This window comes from Chaetodon trifascialis, chromosome 12 (assembly GCF_039877785.1).
Source record: "Chaetodon trifascialis isolate fChaTrf1 chromosome 12, fChaTrf1.hap1, whole genome shotgun sequence".
Taxonomy (NCBI): Eukaryota; Metazoa; Chordata; class Actinopteri; order Chaetodontiformes; family Chaetodontidae; genus Chaetodon; species Chaetodon trifascialis.
Window position 1 is genome coordinate 16,853,589 of NC_092067.1, and position 18,771 is coordinate 16,872,359.

General features: G+C 44.1%; 1 protein-coding gene across 1 annotated transcript; it reads left to right on the top strand.

Annotated features, from left to right (window-relative positions):
• The first annotated feature begins 2,057 nt into the window (after positions 1-2,057).
• LOC139340780 (matrix-remodeling-associated protein 5-like) lies at positions 2,058-17,616 on the top strand. Its single transcript, XM_070976764.1, has 11 exons — positions 2,058-2,245; positions 2,410-2,539; positions 4,184-4,425; positions 5,115-5,266; positions 6,041-9,795; positions 10,795-10,936; positions 11,664-11,799; positions 12,111-13,322; positions 13,426-13,633; positions 14,353-14,574; positions 14,716-17,616. The coding sequence occupies exons 1-11, from the start codon at positions 2,058-2,060 to the stop codon at positions 16,828-16,830; spliced, it is 8,502 nt and encodes a 2,833-aa protein (XP_070832865.1). The 3' UTR covers positions 16,831-17,616.
• Positions 17,617-18,771: the final 1,155 nt, after the last annotated feature.

Consider the following 18,771-nt stretch of genomic DNA (forward strand, 5'->3'; position numbering starts at 1 on the left):
GTGTCTTAAACTGAATGGAGTTAAATGTATGTAGAATGGAGATACATTAGCTGGATCCCCAAACACTCAATTCTGCAAAACAATTTAAAAAACATGGTCCAAACCTTATAAACTTATAAACAGAACTCTATTTAACTCCCACTGGTGACACAGGTCATGTCCTCTGTGTTATTTCTGGAATTTGGTTTTAACGACCCGAGGAGGGTAACATAAGACTAAAATCGGATGTTTTTTAGACTAAAGGTCTTTAAATTGGCTGGTTTCAATCAAGAAATATTCAATTAAAGCAAAGAATGGAATTTAGTATTTCTGCTCCAGCATTGTATCCTGGCTGTATTGAAAAGCCGCTGAAACAGCTTCTGGTTTACAGAAAATGAAAAATGGAAAGGCTAAATGAACGAATAAATGAGTAAAAACTGATATAAGCAGAAAGTTTCATTAGATTTTTTTTCACGGCTGGTCAGATATTCCTGGAGGGGTGGGGCAGGAGTCTACCTCAGTTTTTCCAAAAAATCTTTGCTAAGGTCCTGCTGTCGCTTCCACCACATGCAAGACTTTAAAAAGTATTGCTAACAACTTACTGAAATACACCCCTGATCCTCTAATTAATTCCAAAAATAGATGAAGATAGATTGAGCAGAGAAAACATTAAGGGAGTTTAGAAACAGTTGCGACAGATGGTGTAAAATGAGATGCAGCTCATCAGGAAGATGTCCACTTTTGTGGCCTGCATGCAGCGTTTAAGGATTTGAGGGGAGCAGCTTGAAGCGCAGTGACTTGTTACCTCCGTGCGTTCCCAGAAAGCTCCTCCTTGTGCAAACCCCTCTGCTTGAACGTCACTCAAAGTTCACTCCAGTCCCCTTTGCTAAGCTCAAATACACACTCACACACACCCACGGTCAGCCACACAACCGCGCACACACGCACATTCACACAGCGCCAGGCGCGTTTGCAAATAGCCCGCCTGCCGCTTCCTGCGCTACTTTCCTCTTCAGGAGACGCACGAGAGGACCTGTTGGATGTTACTGAAAGCGTTTTGCTGTTGTGCGGAGTTGACAGAAGTGACATACTTTTCACGTTTTCCTCGGTCTCTTCTGTGACTTCCTCTGCTGACAACTTTTTTGAAGGGGGAGATCTCAATTCAACAATCTCGCAGTTTATGGGTGAATAAACTGGTTAATTGCATATCAAATTTCCGAACCCTGCAGTTGGATTAAAATCAGCATTTGATGGGCAAAATGAATAATTCCGTGAAATAACTCCCTCCTACGGACCAAAGGATTTCAAGGTATGTTCTTATCAACCATGACTTTGCATTACAATAATCTATTTATCTCAGAAGCTTCACGCTACAGTGCGTAATTTACTTAAATTGCAGCTTCAAGTTGAAAAGCCTCTCAGAGCTATCGCTCTACAGTTGGTTTGATGAATATGAATGGTTTTAGGTCCTTTATGCGCGTGTGTGAGATTAGATAATAGAGAGAGAGAGAGAGAGAGAGAGAGAGAGAGAGAGAGAGAGAGAGAGAGAGAGAGAGTATGTGGGGTCTAATTTTACGTCTCTGCTTTCTACATCTCCATTTGTTAAGTCGTCCTGTGCTTTTTGATATTAACTTTTATTTATATGAATATTTTTTTTTATCTATATATCATTCAATGAAGCCTCTGGGCTGGCGTGTGCATGGGAGGATAGCCCAAGAGTCTGTGTTTTGTTTGAGACAGGTGCAAAGTGTCAGTGTGGCTCTAGTGTGGGTCAGAGGGTAGAGAGGGTTATGTGTTGTACAGATTGCAACTCCCCTTGAGTCAAATTTGTGTTTTTGGGTTGTATGAATAAAACTGACTTGACTTGTGTGTGCAAGGAAGTGTGTGTGTGTGTGTGTGTGTGTGTGTGTGTGTGTGTGTGTGTGTGTGTGTGTGTGAGAGAGAGAGAGAGAGAGAGAGACTCCCATCTGGATTTTTGGGACATGTCACTGTGCTGCACTTCACTGCTCTCCATCAGTCTTCACTTCCTTTTTCTCTCTGGCAGTGATAATCACAGTGCAGCTTCTCCTCTTGTGAAGATGTACCGGAGAGTGTGTGTGCCGGTGCCACTGCTGACTCTCCTGGTGCTAACACTCATGTTGCCCGTGGCCCAGGCCTGTCCCAGGAGCTGTAACTGCTACCAGGCCAGCGAAGTCCACTGTACCTTTCGTTCCCTGCCCACCATACCTCCAGGCCTGCCTGCACACACACGCCGCATAAACTTAGGGTGAGTGAATGCATGAAAGCACATCCACTTTCACAAATAAGATTCTAAGCTGAAGTGGCCTTGCAAACACACCCACAGAGTTTAGAAACAGTTAAGTGATGAGCCAACAAGGAAATAATATTTGTTGACTTATTGACGTGATAGCAGTTTCTGCGCTCCCGTAGGTTCAACAGCATCAGCAGGATCCATGACAGTTCTCTGGCTGGGCTAAAGAAGGTGGAGCTTCTGATGCTCCACAGCAATGACCTCCACCATCTCCCAGATGCAGCGTTCAGGGATATGAAATCATTGCAGGTAAACAGGGAGAGGAGTAACAACAGCATACACTGAACCCTTCAACATTACAGTGCAGGAATGAAAAAAATATAAATCCAAAATCAAACTCTGTTGATTTTTGGGAGGACAGGTCACAAAATAATGCACAGACAACATTTTGAGCTGGTGGAGATGATCCTACAGAGCCCTCCACTTTCTGTTGTTTATTAGACCAGTCTTCCAGGCAGCTCATGGCAGCCAATGCTGAAGATGTCTTAAGCCATCCTTTGCCAAACCAAGCCATCCATGCTGGATTATAAAGCATATGGTTGTTAATGGGGACAATAAACCAGAGTTTCCTAAAATATTTAACCTTTGAATGTTTGGAGATGAAGTTTTTGTCAGGACACAGATGTGAAAATCAAGCCTGAAGCAACTCTTCACAGAACTGGCTTTAATCCCTGTCCAGCCTCGGGCAGGGAGGACCATACAGGGGCTCCTGCACTATTTCAAATGTGCTTTGTTGCAGAAAGCTCAGCTCTTAAACTTTCTACATGTGTTGTACTTGGAGTTTACAGTGTGCAGAGCTACCTAACTTTGAGAGATGAATACACTCAAACAGATTTCAGTTTTTAACAACACGAGTAATCCAGGGATTACCCAGATATATTTGTCAAAAGGATTTGGTACAACTTGGAGAGGATGTTATATTGATGAATGTGTCCAAATCCTGCATTCATGCTGTTAAACTAATGGATTTATAATAGGATCAATTTTACATTTGATCTGTGAAATCAGTATGCAAATTAATGTAACAGTTTACATAATTCTGTTCACATTTTCAGCACATTTTTCTAATTTCTGTACAACCACTGCATAATTTATGCGCTATCATTCTTTTCACTGCTCGCTGACAGGAAACACACTGGACATTTTAGCAGCAACCTAAGGGCAGAGTTAGCAGTCCGTGGGGAAGTGATATTACTCAACAAGCAATTGTTCCCTTCATCTCCCACAGGCAGACGCTGATATATTTGCCATTGTGTGATAATGGGATCCATATTTCCATGTGCTGACATCTTCACGTGCTACATCTGTCAGCAGCTGGAACTCTTCCAGCTAAGTAGCCTCCCTGGAGAGCAGATTTATCATAAGACTCACAGAAACACAATTTCACAACCTGGTTTTCATGGTGTGTCTTCTTAAAATTTGCTGAGTTCTCCACACATGACTAGAATAGCTTTGAGTCTTCTGCTGTGGATAAAAGGCCAAATTTCATATTTAAAGTTGAGGACCCCCCAGAGCTAGAATATCCCTTTTCTCTGCTTTGACCTGATCAACTCACAGCATGACTATATTGTCTGGTTATGTGCTTTATATTCTCTCAATTTTTACAAATAAGACTGTGTGCTGCTAGAAGTATTCCCTTATATTTTACACACTGAGTATATCCAGTATTTTTGCTTCCAATGAGCTTTTTCACCCAGCTCTCTTCATCCTCATTCCAATTCCCCTCATACTGTGTCATTTGTCATAAATTCAATTTACAAGCATCTGGTGTCCAGTGATCGACTTATGTTCACAGCACAGACTTGGTTTGTTCATCAGCCTTGATCTGTAATATTTGATTGCCTTTCTAGTCCTTCTTTTCTTCCGCTCACTCCATCTCCTCCGCCCCCACAGATATTAAAGCTGAGCTATAACAAGCTGAGAGAGATCTCTTCATCGCTGACCTTCTCTGGCATGACCTCACTGCTGCGTCTGTACTTGGATCACAACCTCCTCCAGCACATCCACCCCCGGGCCCTGCTCCAGCTGCCTAGCCTCAGGCTGCTACGTCTGCAAGGGAACAGGCTGCATCAGCTGCACCCTCACACTCTGTGCACACTGTCCCTCCTGAATACATATTACTTCTCTACACTCAGGTGAGCTTTAATACTCAAAACACATAATGCAATAACCATAGTTTGGGGAGTTATGATATTTTAGAAGTCAGACACTGCAAGACTGGACACAAATCCAAACTCATTCCACAGGTAAGCAGGTTCACTGGTAACAGGTGATAGTACCATGATTGGGTATGAAAGGGGCATCCTGGAAAGGTTCAGTCATTCATGAGCAAGGATGGAGCAAGGTTCACCACTTTGTGAACACATGACTGTATAAAGGATATCACTACATGGGCTCAGAAGACTTTGTAAAACCACTCTCAGTAAACAGAGTGTGTTTGCAACTGGCTGTTTCCTGTTTTGGTTAATATTTTACACGATGCCCTAACTTTTTTGGAGTATGTGTTGTAATGGAGTCCTCAAAGAAAGCCAATCAGCTGATTCCTATCACGGGTGTTTTGACAAACAAACCTCTGATGATAAAGCTACAGCGTTGTCTCTTTACCCTTTTTCTGCTCCACTTGTATTACTACTACAGAGTCTGGACATGAAGGTGATGACGGAAATGATTAAAATGATGGATGATTTTCTCACCCCTAACCTGTCACCTCTCACTGCCCACTCCCACTCTTTCATCCATCCCTCCATTCCTCCCTGACTTTGATTCAACCTTGGTGCTCTGCCTCTCATCATCTAAATCTTTTACTCTGTTTTCTCTCCCATAGACACTTAGACCTGTCCAACAACAGCCTAACCACCCTGCCCAGAGAGACCTTAGCGACAGCACCTCTGCTGGAGAGTCTTGTGCTGCAAGCTAATCCATGGAGCTGTGACTGTAGGATGAACTGGTTTCTCACTTGGACTCTGGCTCATCCAGGTGACTTAAACGTCTGAAATATTTGTTTTCCTTGTTGTTTTGTCTTCCTCGTGCACATACTTTTCATGGCAGCCATTTGATGTGCCAGATTTACTCACTCAGTGATGCAAAAATGTGGTAGTTGAGTGAATAAATAGATAGGAGAAAAGGTGAGAAGGAACATGGGAAAAAGAAGACTCATTTGTTGATAATTCCAGTCTATGAGCAGTCTAAGAACTGTAATATAACATACAATATCTAGCCAGATAGAAAGATTGGATAAGTGTATTTTCTAATACATCTGCTTTTGTTATCTTGATACCTCTTACATCTTTCCACCTGCTTCTCATCACACGCTACTCTCCCCTCTCATTTTCTGTATCTCTTCCAGTCTGTCTTGTGGCTGTTATTGAGATGTGAAAGAAGGCTGGACCGTGAAATGTGTCTCATTGATATGCCAGACTTAACCTGCCATGACTAATCCATGATGACAGGGATGATGTGTGCAGGCAGTTGAAATACAGGCTAATGATTGCTGTGTAATAATGAAGTGATGCATATTTCTGATTTATGAGTAGATGAAGTAACCATACCTAATTAGTAAGAGATACAAAGGGTAATGAATGCTTAAGAAGAGCTGGCATGACTAATATATGACACCACTAATATGTGCAGATAGCTGCGATGGGCGCTAATATGTTTGTGTGGTTGCTATGCTTTAATACAGCTGCTATGCCAGAGATGGTAAGGCTGCGTTTTATGACATCATTTTCTCTGTCTTTCTTTTTCTAACAGGCTTAATGAAATGTCCCAGTGGCCCACAGTGTCCAATCTGTGACTCACCCAATTCCCTTCAAGGCCAAGGCTTGCTTGAGCAGACTGACCTATCGTGCACCTCACCTCTCATCTCCTCCCCTGGAACAGACACACCTTCAGAGACAGAAATCAGTGAAATCCAATCACGTGATTCCTTCAGAGAGCCCTTAGGTTCTGTCTCTCTGGGTCTGTCAGACCAACAGGGGAACAGTGTTGATCTGAGTTGCAACATCACGCACTCTTTTGAATCCCAGGATATTGCTCCTCCTCCAGATCTCTCCCTGGCCTCTGCTTCTCCTATCCCCCTTGCTCTTTCACTTTCCCTGGAGTGTCCTGTGGAGAGACTGAGCTATGAGAGACTTTGGAGGATCTTAGCTTACTACAGCGAGACTGCGGTTCGCCTGGAGAGGGAGATCATGCTGAGCAAAGCCCCGGCATTGGCCTACCGCTACAGACAGTCAGCAGAGACAGATGGATATTATCACACTGGAGTCAAAGCTTCTGTTAAAGCCAGACCACATTGGTTGCTACAGCCAGCCATTAGCATTCAGCTGAACAGAGCGCAGTCCAATGGACACAAAGTTCAACTTATATACTCAACAAGAGTGTCTATTCATCCTGACCATACATCTCATCCCTCAACGTCCTCTCGTACCTCTCAGCCATGGGTGCTGATTTCAACTAATCACACCACCAAAGCACTGGCAGCAGCAGCAGGCAGTAAGGTGGAGCTACCATGCCCTCTTCTAAGTTCTGGTAACCCAATAGTAGAGTGGATTCTCCCAGATGGATCCAAGCTCATCTCCCCCTACAAAAGCCTAGATAGTAGAATATGGGCCTCAAACTCTGGTTTACTTCTACACAAAGTGCAGCTCTCAGATGCCGGTATCTACTACTGCATAGCCCGGGCAGGCAGGGATGTAGATGTTCTCCCCCTGCGTCTGGTAGTGGAAGAGTCCTCTGTTCCACCTTCAGGAGAGGAAGTGGGACCTCCTGTCACTGGAACAGTTGGAGAGCCTGTCAGCCTCTCCTGCGAGGCATCTGGTTCACCATTGCCTCATATGAGTTGGGTGTTACCGGATGGAACCATAGTACAGCAGGGATTAGCTGTATCAGGTGGGCTCACTGTACAATCAAATGGGAGTCTTTCCCTGTCTAACCCTTCTCAGAGGGATGCTGGTCATTACCGCTGCATTGCAGTCAACCAGTATGGTAGTGACTCTCTGTCCATGGAGTTGGATTTACACATGCGACATCTCCCTCCTCTTAGGACTTCATTTCCCAGAGGGCCGCAGTCAGCCGCTGGCCGGTCAACTAAGATACGAGCTCCGTTGCTACAACTGGAGGAAGGATCAGGGGATGAAGAGGAAGAAGAGGAAGAGAGAACTCTTAGTGGCAGTAGGAAGCATCCAAGACCTCTCCAACCTTCCCCAAACAGGCGTTATCCGATCGGAAAACCCAGAAGACGTGGGCCTATGAGAGAAGGCCCCTTGAGAAGAGGAGGAGGGCCTGTATCAGCCACTGACCACAGAAGAAACCGCTTTGAGAACAGACACAGAGTTACCACAAACAAACAAAGGATAGACCCTCAGAAGTGGGCTGACCTCCTAGCTAAAATACGACAAAAGACTGCTAATAACAGCCAGCCCATAGAAGCAGGAAGGCCCACAGCTGAACCAACTGGAAGAGGCGGAGATACTGGAAGACATGAGGGAGATGATGTTACAGAGAAAGGTAGAGCTGAGGGAGCAGAAACTGAAGGGTCATCTGTTGATGACGCTGATCTACAAGAGGAAGGTCTACAGCCCATTCGCCCTATTCTCACAGACATGCAAACACACAGGGAGACAAAACCAGACACTCAAACTGTCACAGAGATAACAAAAGGGATGGTGAGGACAACAGAAACACCGACAGATATAGAGAATGAGGCAGAGACACATATACAGACAGAGAAAGTAGATTCACCAACAGAGACAGCGACAAACCCAGAGACGTGGAAGGAACAGGTCACATCTAAGCCAATCTCAGGAACAAATGAAATTGTCCCAGAACCAGGTGATGGAGATGAGCGTGAAGCAAACCCCAACCCATCTAGAATCAGGCCTCAGAGACCCCGGCAGGGGCTCTTCCCTAATTTGGTTCCAAACTCTCGGCCTCAAAACCCTTGGAACTCTCGCAGGAGGATCGGACAGCGTAGACGAATCATGAACAGGCCCAGGGGGCGACCTTTGACCCCATCCCGACCTCTCCCTGACCCTACATCTCAAACTGTGACACCAGACACCGCCGTAAGTCAAATTCATATGTTATTGCTGGCGTCAACAACCGCATCTCCAGCTATTTTATTAGCAGGGAGTGACCACATTGGGGACAGTGTGGCACAGAATCCTCTGTCTCTCCCTGTTTCTAACACTCTTGGTATCTCCACTTCAAAATCTGCCTCCCCCTCGCTGCCTCCCTCTCCCTCCTCTGTCACTTCATTATCCCCCTCTTATGCAAAGACACATAAAGACACAACGACTCATTCAGCCAACATCCCAAACACTGCAGAGTCCACTCTCTTCAACACTCCGACACCAGCACCGGCTCAGTCTGATCCTACCATCACACAGACGCATGCGCCAGATGCAGACGCCAGGACGCACACACATGGCACACAGACACATGTAGAAACACACAAAGCTTTGGGCAAACATGTCGATAGACCCTCAAGCAAACACGATGAAGAGCTGGAGAGGAATTTGTTGGATGTACCATATGTATTCCATTCTTCCACCTCTCTCTCGGCTGCTCTCTCCTCCGCTGCTTCGTCAACCATCACCACTGCCGCTACTACGGCACCAACTACTGCGAAAATCACTACAACTCCTTCAGCTACTCTCAAGAGCACTCATTCTACTAGTTCTGTAGGAAGCCCTGCAAGTACATCTACTACTGCTGTTAGTGAGGACACACTTCCCACAACAATTACAATTACTCCTATTACTACAAGTCCCATCACATCTACTACAACTAAAATTATTATTCCAACATCAAGCACTACCAGAAGTACTACAACTACTCTAACCTCTACTACCACTACTACTACTCCTATTCTTACATCTACTAGCCCCACTACTGCTACCACTAGCCCTTCTACTACTTATAGTCCTCCTACTACTGCTACTAGTACTACAATTTCATTCAAAGCTATTCCCACAACTCACAACCCCACTACTACTACTACTAAGGCTACAACTAATAAAACTACTACTACCACCACCACAACTCCTATTCTTACATCTACTATTCCCACTACTCCTACCACTAGCCTTTCTACTACTTTTAGTACTACTACTACTACTAGTAGTACTACAACTTCATTCAAAGCTATTCCTAAAATTCACAACCCTACTACTTCTACTACTACTGCTACAACTACTAAAACTACTACTCCTACCACTACTACTAGAATGACAATCTCAGCCAAAACTTCTCCAACCACCACAAAGGCAGCTACACCCAGTGCACCTTCTACTGCCACAACAATGACATCAACCAGTACCCCAGCATCATCCAGAGAGAGGCTGAACGTTGGCCAAGTTGACCACAGAGGGAGGCCTGTTTCTGGCACTCCAAACCAGAGCCGACCCCCTACTGACTGGAAGAACCCTGGAGCTAATTCTATTCCAGATTCACACAGCGGCAGGCCACACTGGCCCTCCTCCCCTTCGCTCCCTGCTGCTCCTGGGGTGAGTTCAGATCGATTTAAATAACATAGTATTGCTATTTTGTGGATACTTTTACCCAAAATGGGTCTTAAAGCACGCACATACATTAAGACAAGAGTAAGAGCCAAGCTAGGGCTATAATTTGTTCTTTATTTGTTAATTTAATTGCTAATTTATTTAATGATGCCCTATTTTTCTGCCCCTTGCTTTCAGTCACTCTTTCAATTGGTCATTTCTTTAAGTGCACTTTTAAATGTAGTTTGCAGCTCATATAGAAAGCTATTTTTCTCTGTTGTCAGCTAAGTGGAAGTCAAATTAACATTTCTTTTCTAAGTGAGTGCTGGTGCAGAAAATAACAACACACACACACACACACACACACACACACACACACACACACACACACACACACACACACACACACACACACACACACACACACAAAACTGCAATATCCAACTGCAAGCCCTTGGGCAAAAGCTTAGCAGAAATGCACAGTAGATCTGAAAATAGTCTAATCTGTATCCACATGACCTGCTGTTGAGGGATGTTTATGACAATTCTTCAATTTCATGGCTTTCCAGATATTAAGAAGAGATGGGAAACACTACGCTCCATAATCAACAACATTACGTGTTTTGAGAGCCTAATCCGAAGAGATTTGAAATAATCAATTGTTAATTAATTTCTAGAGCTCTGTTGACAAGCTTCGGCAGATCAAACCACTGAGTCCACCACCGATGAATCTAAATGTGGGATCACAGTAATGCATTGAATTTGTGGTACTATTCCACAACAATACTTGAAAAAATATAAAAAAAAACACAAGTAATTGATAACTTTTTACAAAAACTTTCACTGAAGAGTTTACATACGAACGCAGACAAAAGAACATTGCTGAAGAACATTGTCATTCGGGCCAAATGATCTGTTGAGTACATTGTTGTGATGCTGAGTCATTAATGCTATCATTCATTATTTTATTTTTAGCTGAAATTTGTTTTCTAAATCTTTTCATAGGCCCCAGTTTTGAGATCCAGACCCAGGATTAAAGACCCACACATCAGGACAGTGTCGTTCCCAGTGGAGAGCACTGCCAGGCTGGCTTGTGAGGCTCAAGGAGAGCCGAAACCCTTCATCACATGGACCAAGGTCGCCACAGGTACACACAGCGCAGTAGATATGTGCACATTTATATCAGCAGACACAGAAATGCACATACCTAAATGCATGGATGTATAATTCAGGATTCAGTTTTATCTTCAGTTTACATTTATGTTAAATATCAACCCGGAGGCTGGTCAAATTTGATTCATTGGCTGATGTAAGATGATCCAGATTGCTCAGTAAACTTACTCTCTGGAACAGGCTCCAGGGCTATATTTTTAATTCGGCGGGGAAACACAGAAATGCTTGTTTTTCATCCAGAAGTCAGTTATATATGTGTATAATATACCTGCCGTTTGAGTGGTTAAAAACTACAGACTGTACACTTAAAGAATAAACAAAGGTTTGTATTTATATCCTAAAGTCATGGATTTGAACTCAATCAAGCTTTAGTGTGGACTGCAACTGAGTGAATATGAACACATTTTACTCTGAGGAAATAACCTATTAACATTCAGTATTACACATTGGCATGTTTACAATGAGCTTTTCTCTCGCTTGCCATGTGGGAAAGACATATTGCAAGAAAGTAATGGAACATTTTGTGCACTGCATCACTGACTTTACTTCACGCTGTGCCACTCGCCATGTCCCTGATCCTCCTCTGTCTCTTACTCGCTCTCTAACTTTCTTCCCCAATTTGTCTCTGTTTTCCCCGCTCTGTCTCCTCACTGCCGCTTTCTCTCTGTCGCTGTCCCTCTGTCTGTTTCTCGCTTTCTCAGGAGCGGTGATGTCAATCCACTCCAGGGCTCAGCGTTTTGAGGTCTTGCCAAATGGCACCCTTGTCATCCAGAATGTTCAGCTGCAGGACAGGGGCACATACATCTGCAGTGCACACAGCTTTCTGGGTCGTGACAGGTGAGACTACTGATACCAGTTATGAATATTAAGGCATTGTATATTCAGTTAGAATGACCATGGGGCACAATATTTTCAGTATTAATTATATAGGCCAAAGGCAAGCTGCGATTTAATTAGTTTTGTGTATGTTGTGTTGCTGTTTTCATGTGCAAACACAATTACATATCATACCATGAGTTGCCTTTGGGTGTTTCCTAAATGTGTCATATGACATTTATGGCTTGTTTTCATTTTATTTGTATATTTGACATGCATGGAATTTGTTTATGTGTATCCATATTGACTAGATGTGTGCTTTTCCATGATAGATTACTAACCACCCTGGAAGCATGGACCCGGCCCCCTCGGATGCAGCTGGCCAGCTACAGAGAGGCTACCATTCATCAGGGTGGAGAGGTGCACTTGGAGTGCCAGGCGGATGGTGTTCCCAGTCCTTTGCTCTCTTGGGTTCTGCCTGATCGCTCTGTCTTGACCTCTGCTGCCCCCTCCACCAGTCGCATCACTATGGACAGAAATGGAACCCTTCATATCTCAGTAACTTTACCGAGTGATAGAGGAGTGTATCGTTGTGTGGCTTCTAACTCAGCAGGTGCTGCCAGTGCCTCTGTGCGTGTCCACGTGTCCTCGCTGCCGCCGGTGATACAGCAACGCAGAGAGGAACACCTGCTCTTGTCTCCAGGGAAGTCTGTTTATGCACACTGCTCTGCCCGAGGTGCCCCGCCACCAACTCTGCGCTGGCGAATCCCAGATGGGACTCTAGTTCGCCCATCCCAGTTTCTCCACGGTAACCTGTTTGTCTTGCCCAATGGGACACTGCATATTCGAAAAGTTGGGCCTCAGGACTCAGGGAATTATGAGTGCACAGCAATTAATGCTGTCGGAGCCGATAAAAGAACAGTGAGGGTAGAACTTGAAAGGGGACCAGAGGGAGACAGGAGACAGGGAGGAGCAATAAATGAAGGGGCAAAAGCAGCTGCTACTGAAAAACCATCTCTTTCGCTGTCACTCCAAAAAGAACCCAGCCATCCCTCAAATCCACTCAGCTCCCCTAGACTCTCCCCTCCATCTCCCTTTGATAGATCAAGGACCTTGCCGCTCTCCCCCACCTCTTCTCGCTCATCTTCTTACCCTCACCAACCCAGTTCCACCAACTCGCCTCCTTTAATCAATAAAATCATCACTGCCTCCCCAATGCGCTCAACCAACATCAACAAAACAAAACCCTCCTCTCTCTCCCCAGCCTCCACAGGGCCTACAAATAACACCAAAGTCTCACCTGGCATTCTTAACAACACAAGAGTTATTTCTTCTTCCCCCTCTGACAAAAGCAGAGCCTCAGCTGTGCTGCATCCCTCACCCGTCTCCCCCTTCAGTAGAGCCCGTATCGTCTCTACATCACCCTCCATTACTACTGTCCACTATGGGGAGGCTTTGCTGCTCCATTGCGCTGTAACTGGCAACCCAACACCCATCATCATTTGGAGGACCCCCAGCAGGAAGCTGGTGGATGTTCACTTCAGGTACATTTAATGTGAAAATATCACTTATATTTTCCCGATTGTATATTATATCTTTTAGTAATTCAGTACATATTGTGCCTCTTTGCCTACATTTTAATTTTAGTTTTGACCGACGTCTGAAGGTGCATCCTAATGGCACCCTGTCAGTCCAGGCAGTAACAGAGAAGGACACAGGAGACTACCTCTGTATCGCCCGCAACAAGGTCGCAGATGATTATCGTCTCCTGCGTGTCTCTGTGGCTACCAAGCCTGCTAAGATTGAGCCCAAGCAGCCACTCAATCAGATGGTGTTGTTTGGCAAACCACTAAAGGTGAGCTATAAGGAATCATATTTCCATTCTGTGCAGTTCTCAATAATGCTGTTTATTCAGCAAAGAAATAATAACAATTAAGAGGTAAATTTAATACGATATGACGCCATTCATTTAATCCATTCACCTGATGTGTTGACATCTTTCTCTATGATCATTGCCTGAAACTTAAAACAGTCCTTCCGCTACACCTCCAGTGTTGAGAGTTTTTAAAGCCTTGTTCTTTGTTGAGGGCATGATACAGGTTGGAGTCTTTGGTTGTTTTTTGATCAAAAAGTGCTTCATATTTTTTGACTGAAAATGAAAAGAAAGACCTGTCATGTCTGTTATGAATCATCAACAACAGCCCTCAGGGGATGGTACTTCAGACGTGAATATTCAACAGCTCAATGAAAAAATAATGTCAAGCAGGGTGAAAAGCAAGAAAGAGGACACAGAATTGTTGAGAAAATATGTTGCTGTTAATTTTAGAATTAATTTAAACATTTATGAGCTTTAAATAGTATTTTCTGAATTCAATGTGTGGTTGTTTAGCAGTGTTTTCTACCATGAGTTTCTTTTTCAAGGACCTAAATACAGCCTTAAAAAGCCTAAATATACAGTATAGGATGTGTCACTCCTCCTTATAGACAGAAGAAGAATTCTCAGAAGTTCAGTTTTCAGCAAATAAAAGCCACAAAACTTTTAAACAATAGAAATAATGATCCTGTTCCCTGCAGGTGGACTGCCAGGCATCAGGACTGCCTGACCCAGCTGTCCGCTGGAGCCTACCAGATGGAACCATGGTGAACAGCGTGTTGCAGGGGGAAGACAGAGGAGGGCGAGCACGAAGGCTGACTGTGTTTGACAATGGGACGTTACTGGTTCCAGCAGTGGGTATGGGAGAAGAAGGAGAGTATATATGCTATGCTGAGAATCAAGGAGGACGAGACAGCATGAAGGTAAGAAAAACATTTTCTCCTGGAGAAGATTTAAGAATATTCATTTATTTTATTATTCTAGTGTCTAATTTACATAGTCACATTACAATTACAGTAAAATGAATTAAAATTAAGTCCTTCATTCAAATTCAATCCTTTAAGGTCAAAGTGAAGGTCATGATGACATCTCCACCAACGTTCAGTGATGACAGAAGCTACCACGTCATCAAAGTCCGTCAGGGGACAACCGCCACAATTCGCTGCAGGGCCACAGGAGATCCGACCCCGACAGTCACATGGTTTTCCCCGGCATACCGTGTCATCCCACAAAGTCCGGGATCCGGATTTTATTCTGAACGGGTTGTGGTGGTTTCGGGGGGAACACTGGAGGTGCGCTTGGCTCAAAAGATTGATACAGGAAACTATACATGCCGAGCAAGCAACTCAGCCGGGGAGAGGAGAATGGTAGTGGGCCTGGAGGTGGAGGGTCCTAACCATGGACTGAGCCAGCAGGTCGGAGGAGGAGGTTGGAGTGCTACCAGTGGTCATAGCAGCAGATCAGGGGACAACATTAATAATGCAGGGATAGTCCAGTATGGATCTACCAACGGAGTCACAAGCAGGCTTGGTAGCACTAACAACAGCAATAATGGCTATATTGATAATAATGGCAGGATAAGAAACACTGTACCAAATAATGGCATTAACACACCAAGCAGTGGCTCTAATCCTGCTTTTAGGAGTGATAGTCAAAATCGACTCAACAGGCCTGTCAGTGGAATTACATCTCAAACTGGTAGCAGTGTAATCAGTGTTGGGGTGGACAGGATTATAGGCACTAATGCGGAGAACATTGGAATAAATAGTAATGGACCTGGCATAAGTAGTAGTAACAACGTGGGCAACAGTCACAGCACAGTTAGAAGAGTAAGTGTAGAAAGGAATCCTGGGACTAATAATAATGAAGTCATTGCAGCAAAGGCAAGTAATGATGCAAACACTGGTAGAGACAGTGGCAAGATAGGTACTGGTACTGGCCTACTTAGAGGAAATGGGTTCAGTGGGAGTAGTAATACTGGAGTGACCAATGATAACAGTAGGAATAGAGGTGGCTCCAGCAGTACTGGTATAGCTGCTAGTAATGCAGGCACTGTGGGTGTGGTAACGACAGTGAAGCAGCGAGCAGTGAAAGGCCAAACTGTTCTTTTGCCATGCCCCTCCCAAGGCTCCCCTCCCCCTCGTCTGGCCTGGCTTCTGCCTGGTAATGGCGTGTTGCCAGCTCCTTATTATGGCAGCCGACTCACTGTGCACCGAAATGGCTCTTTGGAACTGCGAGGCGTGCGAATGAGTGATGGCGGGACCTTGGTATGTGTGGTTAGAGGTGAGAGAGGAGAGACAAGGATACAGGTGGAGCTGGAGGTCTCTGAGCCACAGGAGGAGGCCAGAGCTCCACACAGGGCACCGGCTATGGAAAGACCTATGCAGGGAAGTGCTGGTTTAATTGAGGCGCCTCGCTCACTGGATTCAGAACAATCCTTGACTTCAAAGCCAGTGTTGCCTGAGAGGCCTAATCCAAGAATCCCAGCTAATGAAACGCCTCTACACAGAAGCTCGTCTTTACCTACCGTGCCTCGCCCAATTGGCCCTCCACCCCGATCAACTGGCCCTGTGTTAGAGCCAGCAGTGAGCACCAGAACAGCTCCCTTGGTCAGCATCATTAATGGAGAGACCCTTCGCCTGCTTTGCCCTACTTCTCAAACTCACGGATACAACCAGGGCACTCTCTCATGGACCATGCCCAGTGGCAAGGTACTGTCCCGGGGTGAGAGCAGCGACTCAGGCCAATACCTCGTCCAAGAGGATGGAACACTAACAGTGCGACAGGCTTCTGTGTTTGACCGCGGTACCTACACCTGCAGATCCACCAGTCACGACTCCTCTTCAGTTTCACTCATCACAGTTCCTGTCATTGTCATCGCCTACCCCCCTCGCATCACTACAGGGCCATCCCCGGTGACCTACACACGCCCAGGGGTTGCTGTGGAGCTGCCGTGCCTGACTATAGCAACACCCCGGGCGACGGTTACCTGGGAAACACCAGACCTGACACAGCTGAGGGTGATGGGTCAGGCTCGTATCTATGGCAACCGCTACCTTAGTCCTCAGGGTTCCTTGGTGATACAAAATCCGACAAGTAGGGATACAGGATTTTACAGATGCACCGCCAAAAATGTAATAGGAGTGGACAGCAAGGCGACCTACCTGCATGTTATATAATGGGGTGAAGCAAACACATGCACACACATGCAGCAGAAAAACAGAGACTCCACCAGTCGTCTGTACTGGCGAATGAACTCCTCTGCTGATAACACCACATGCCCAAAGGAACTGCAAGGCTCTGTGCAGGAGATACTGTTGAATCTCAGAAAAGACACTACTAATAATATGCAGATACATGTCTCATATATGTATTTTTAATTTGTGACTTTGTTTTCCATACTGTAATGTTTTATACCAGGAGTGAGGGGAGTTTCTGCACACACAGTGTCAAACAGTTTTCTCTGCATAAACCAACAATTTGTGTTTTATGTAGCTGGTGGTACACTCTAAACCTGGTGTGGCTTGTCTCATCAGCCTAAAACCCATTTTGAAGGGTGACCGAGGAAGTCACATAAAATACACAGCACATTTGGAGATTGCTGCACAAATGTAAATGCCCACATCTGTACCATGTGGACTGTTTCAGGGGAAAAAAAATGAAGCTAAGTGCAGTAAGTTTTTGCAACACTGGTTTTGTTTCCCTGCCCAACATGTAGGTTTGGGCAATATGGACAAAAATTAATATTGCACTCCAAAAACATGATTTTGTGGAAAAAACCCTGCAGCCTTCAAGGTTTTCATTTTGAAGGAAAACAATTTTAAACATAAGAATTGCGAAACCAGGTCAAAATTCTACTCACAGCTGGCAGGAAGGCCGTTACAAGACCCCCCCAGACATGGACCGTGGTTCAATATAATACAAAAAATATTTGTAATGGAAACAATGACTTATTCTCTAAGAGTGAAAGAAGTGTAACAGAAAATGGGAATGGGATTAGGTTTAGAAATAAAGACATTGGCACTGTATAACTGAATTGACAGTAATGTAAATTATTGCATACAAGTTTAATAAGCGAACAGTACTGTAAACTGCATTGCTAGTTGTAAACTGTAAGCCCTCTATGCAGTTTAGATGTGATAGTTTTGTTTTACTTCTGTTCGTATGAAGGCAATAAAGACTAAAGTGTTTAATAAAGAATTACTAAAAAAAAAAAACACGTTGGTGATGCTGAAAGACTAGCATGCCTTACGTGGCTTGATAGCCTTATTTAATTACTTCATGTATTCATTCACTAACACTGAACTACAGTATAACACAGTATTTTACTGACTGGGTCATTGAATATTGTAGATACAACATGTCATCACACATGAAGCTGTTTGTCTCTCACAACTGTCTATGGGCACATTCATTTAACGTTACAAACTGGGACTTCCTTCACAAATTATACTATACTATGATTCAAAATTTCAACTTGATATTTACCTTCTTATCTATGGAAATACTTTTTGCATTTTTTATTTATAAACTACATATTACAAAAAGGTTGTATTTTGTAGTGCATATGTAGCAAATAGTAACGTAAACTGGCAGCCTTATTTACATCATGCTGCCCACACGTTACATTAAATGCGTAGCGGACATGATGATAGAGGGCTTCAGCATTATGCTCCACCCAAACACCAGCCTCTTCAGGACTTTTTAAACCTGTTCTTCTTGTGACTTATTTCAAACCCTGACATATAATGTTCTACCACCATTGACTGTATCCCACATTCTCACATCATAACGGGGGCAGAACGAGATCCGGTGCAAATCTTCCTGATAATGTTGATGTTATAGATTGTATAAATGTGCGTGTGGTTCAAGAGCCCGCCCTCAGCTTGTGCACAAAGCCAGCACCTCATGGTTTTCATGTTCCTGCTCTTTTTTTTTTTATGTTTTCCATTTGTCCTTAAATTATTTGTCTTGTAAAGACTCTGTTAAGACGTAAGTGTTTTGTTGTAAAAGGGAGAAATTATGAAATATTATTATGTACGTTTGATGTCTCACTAGTCACGATGAAGGCTTGCTATATTTTCAACAGCTTCATTTTCTAAATAAAAATGGGAAAGAAC

Bases quoted from the DNA above. Each gene is read 5' to 3' on its own strand.
- LOC139340780 (XM_070976764.1), top strand. From the start codon at position 2,058: ATGTACCGGAGAGTGTGTGTGCCGGTGCCACTGCTGACTCTCCTGGTG. The intron at 5,267-6,040 runs GTGACTTAAACG...TTTTTCTAACAG, and splicing joins TTGGACTCTGGCTCATCCAG to GCTTAATGAAATGTCCCAGT. The intron at 13,323-13,425 runs GTACATTTAATG...TTTTAATTTTAG, and splicing joins CTGGTGGATGTTCACTTCAG to TTTTGACCGACGTCTGAAGG.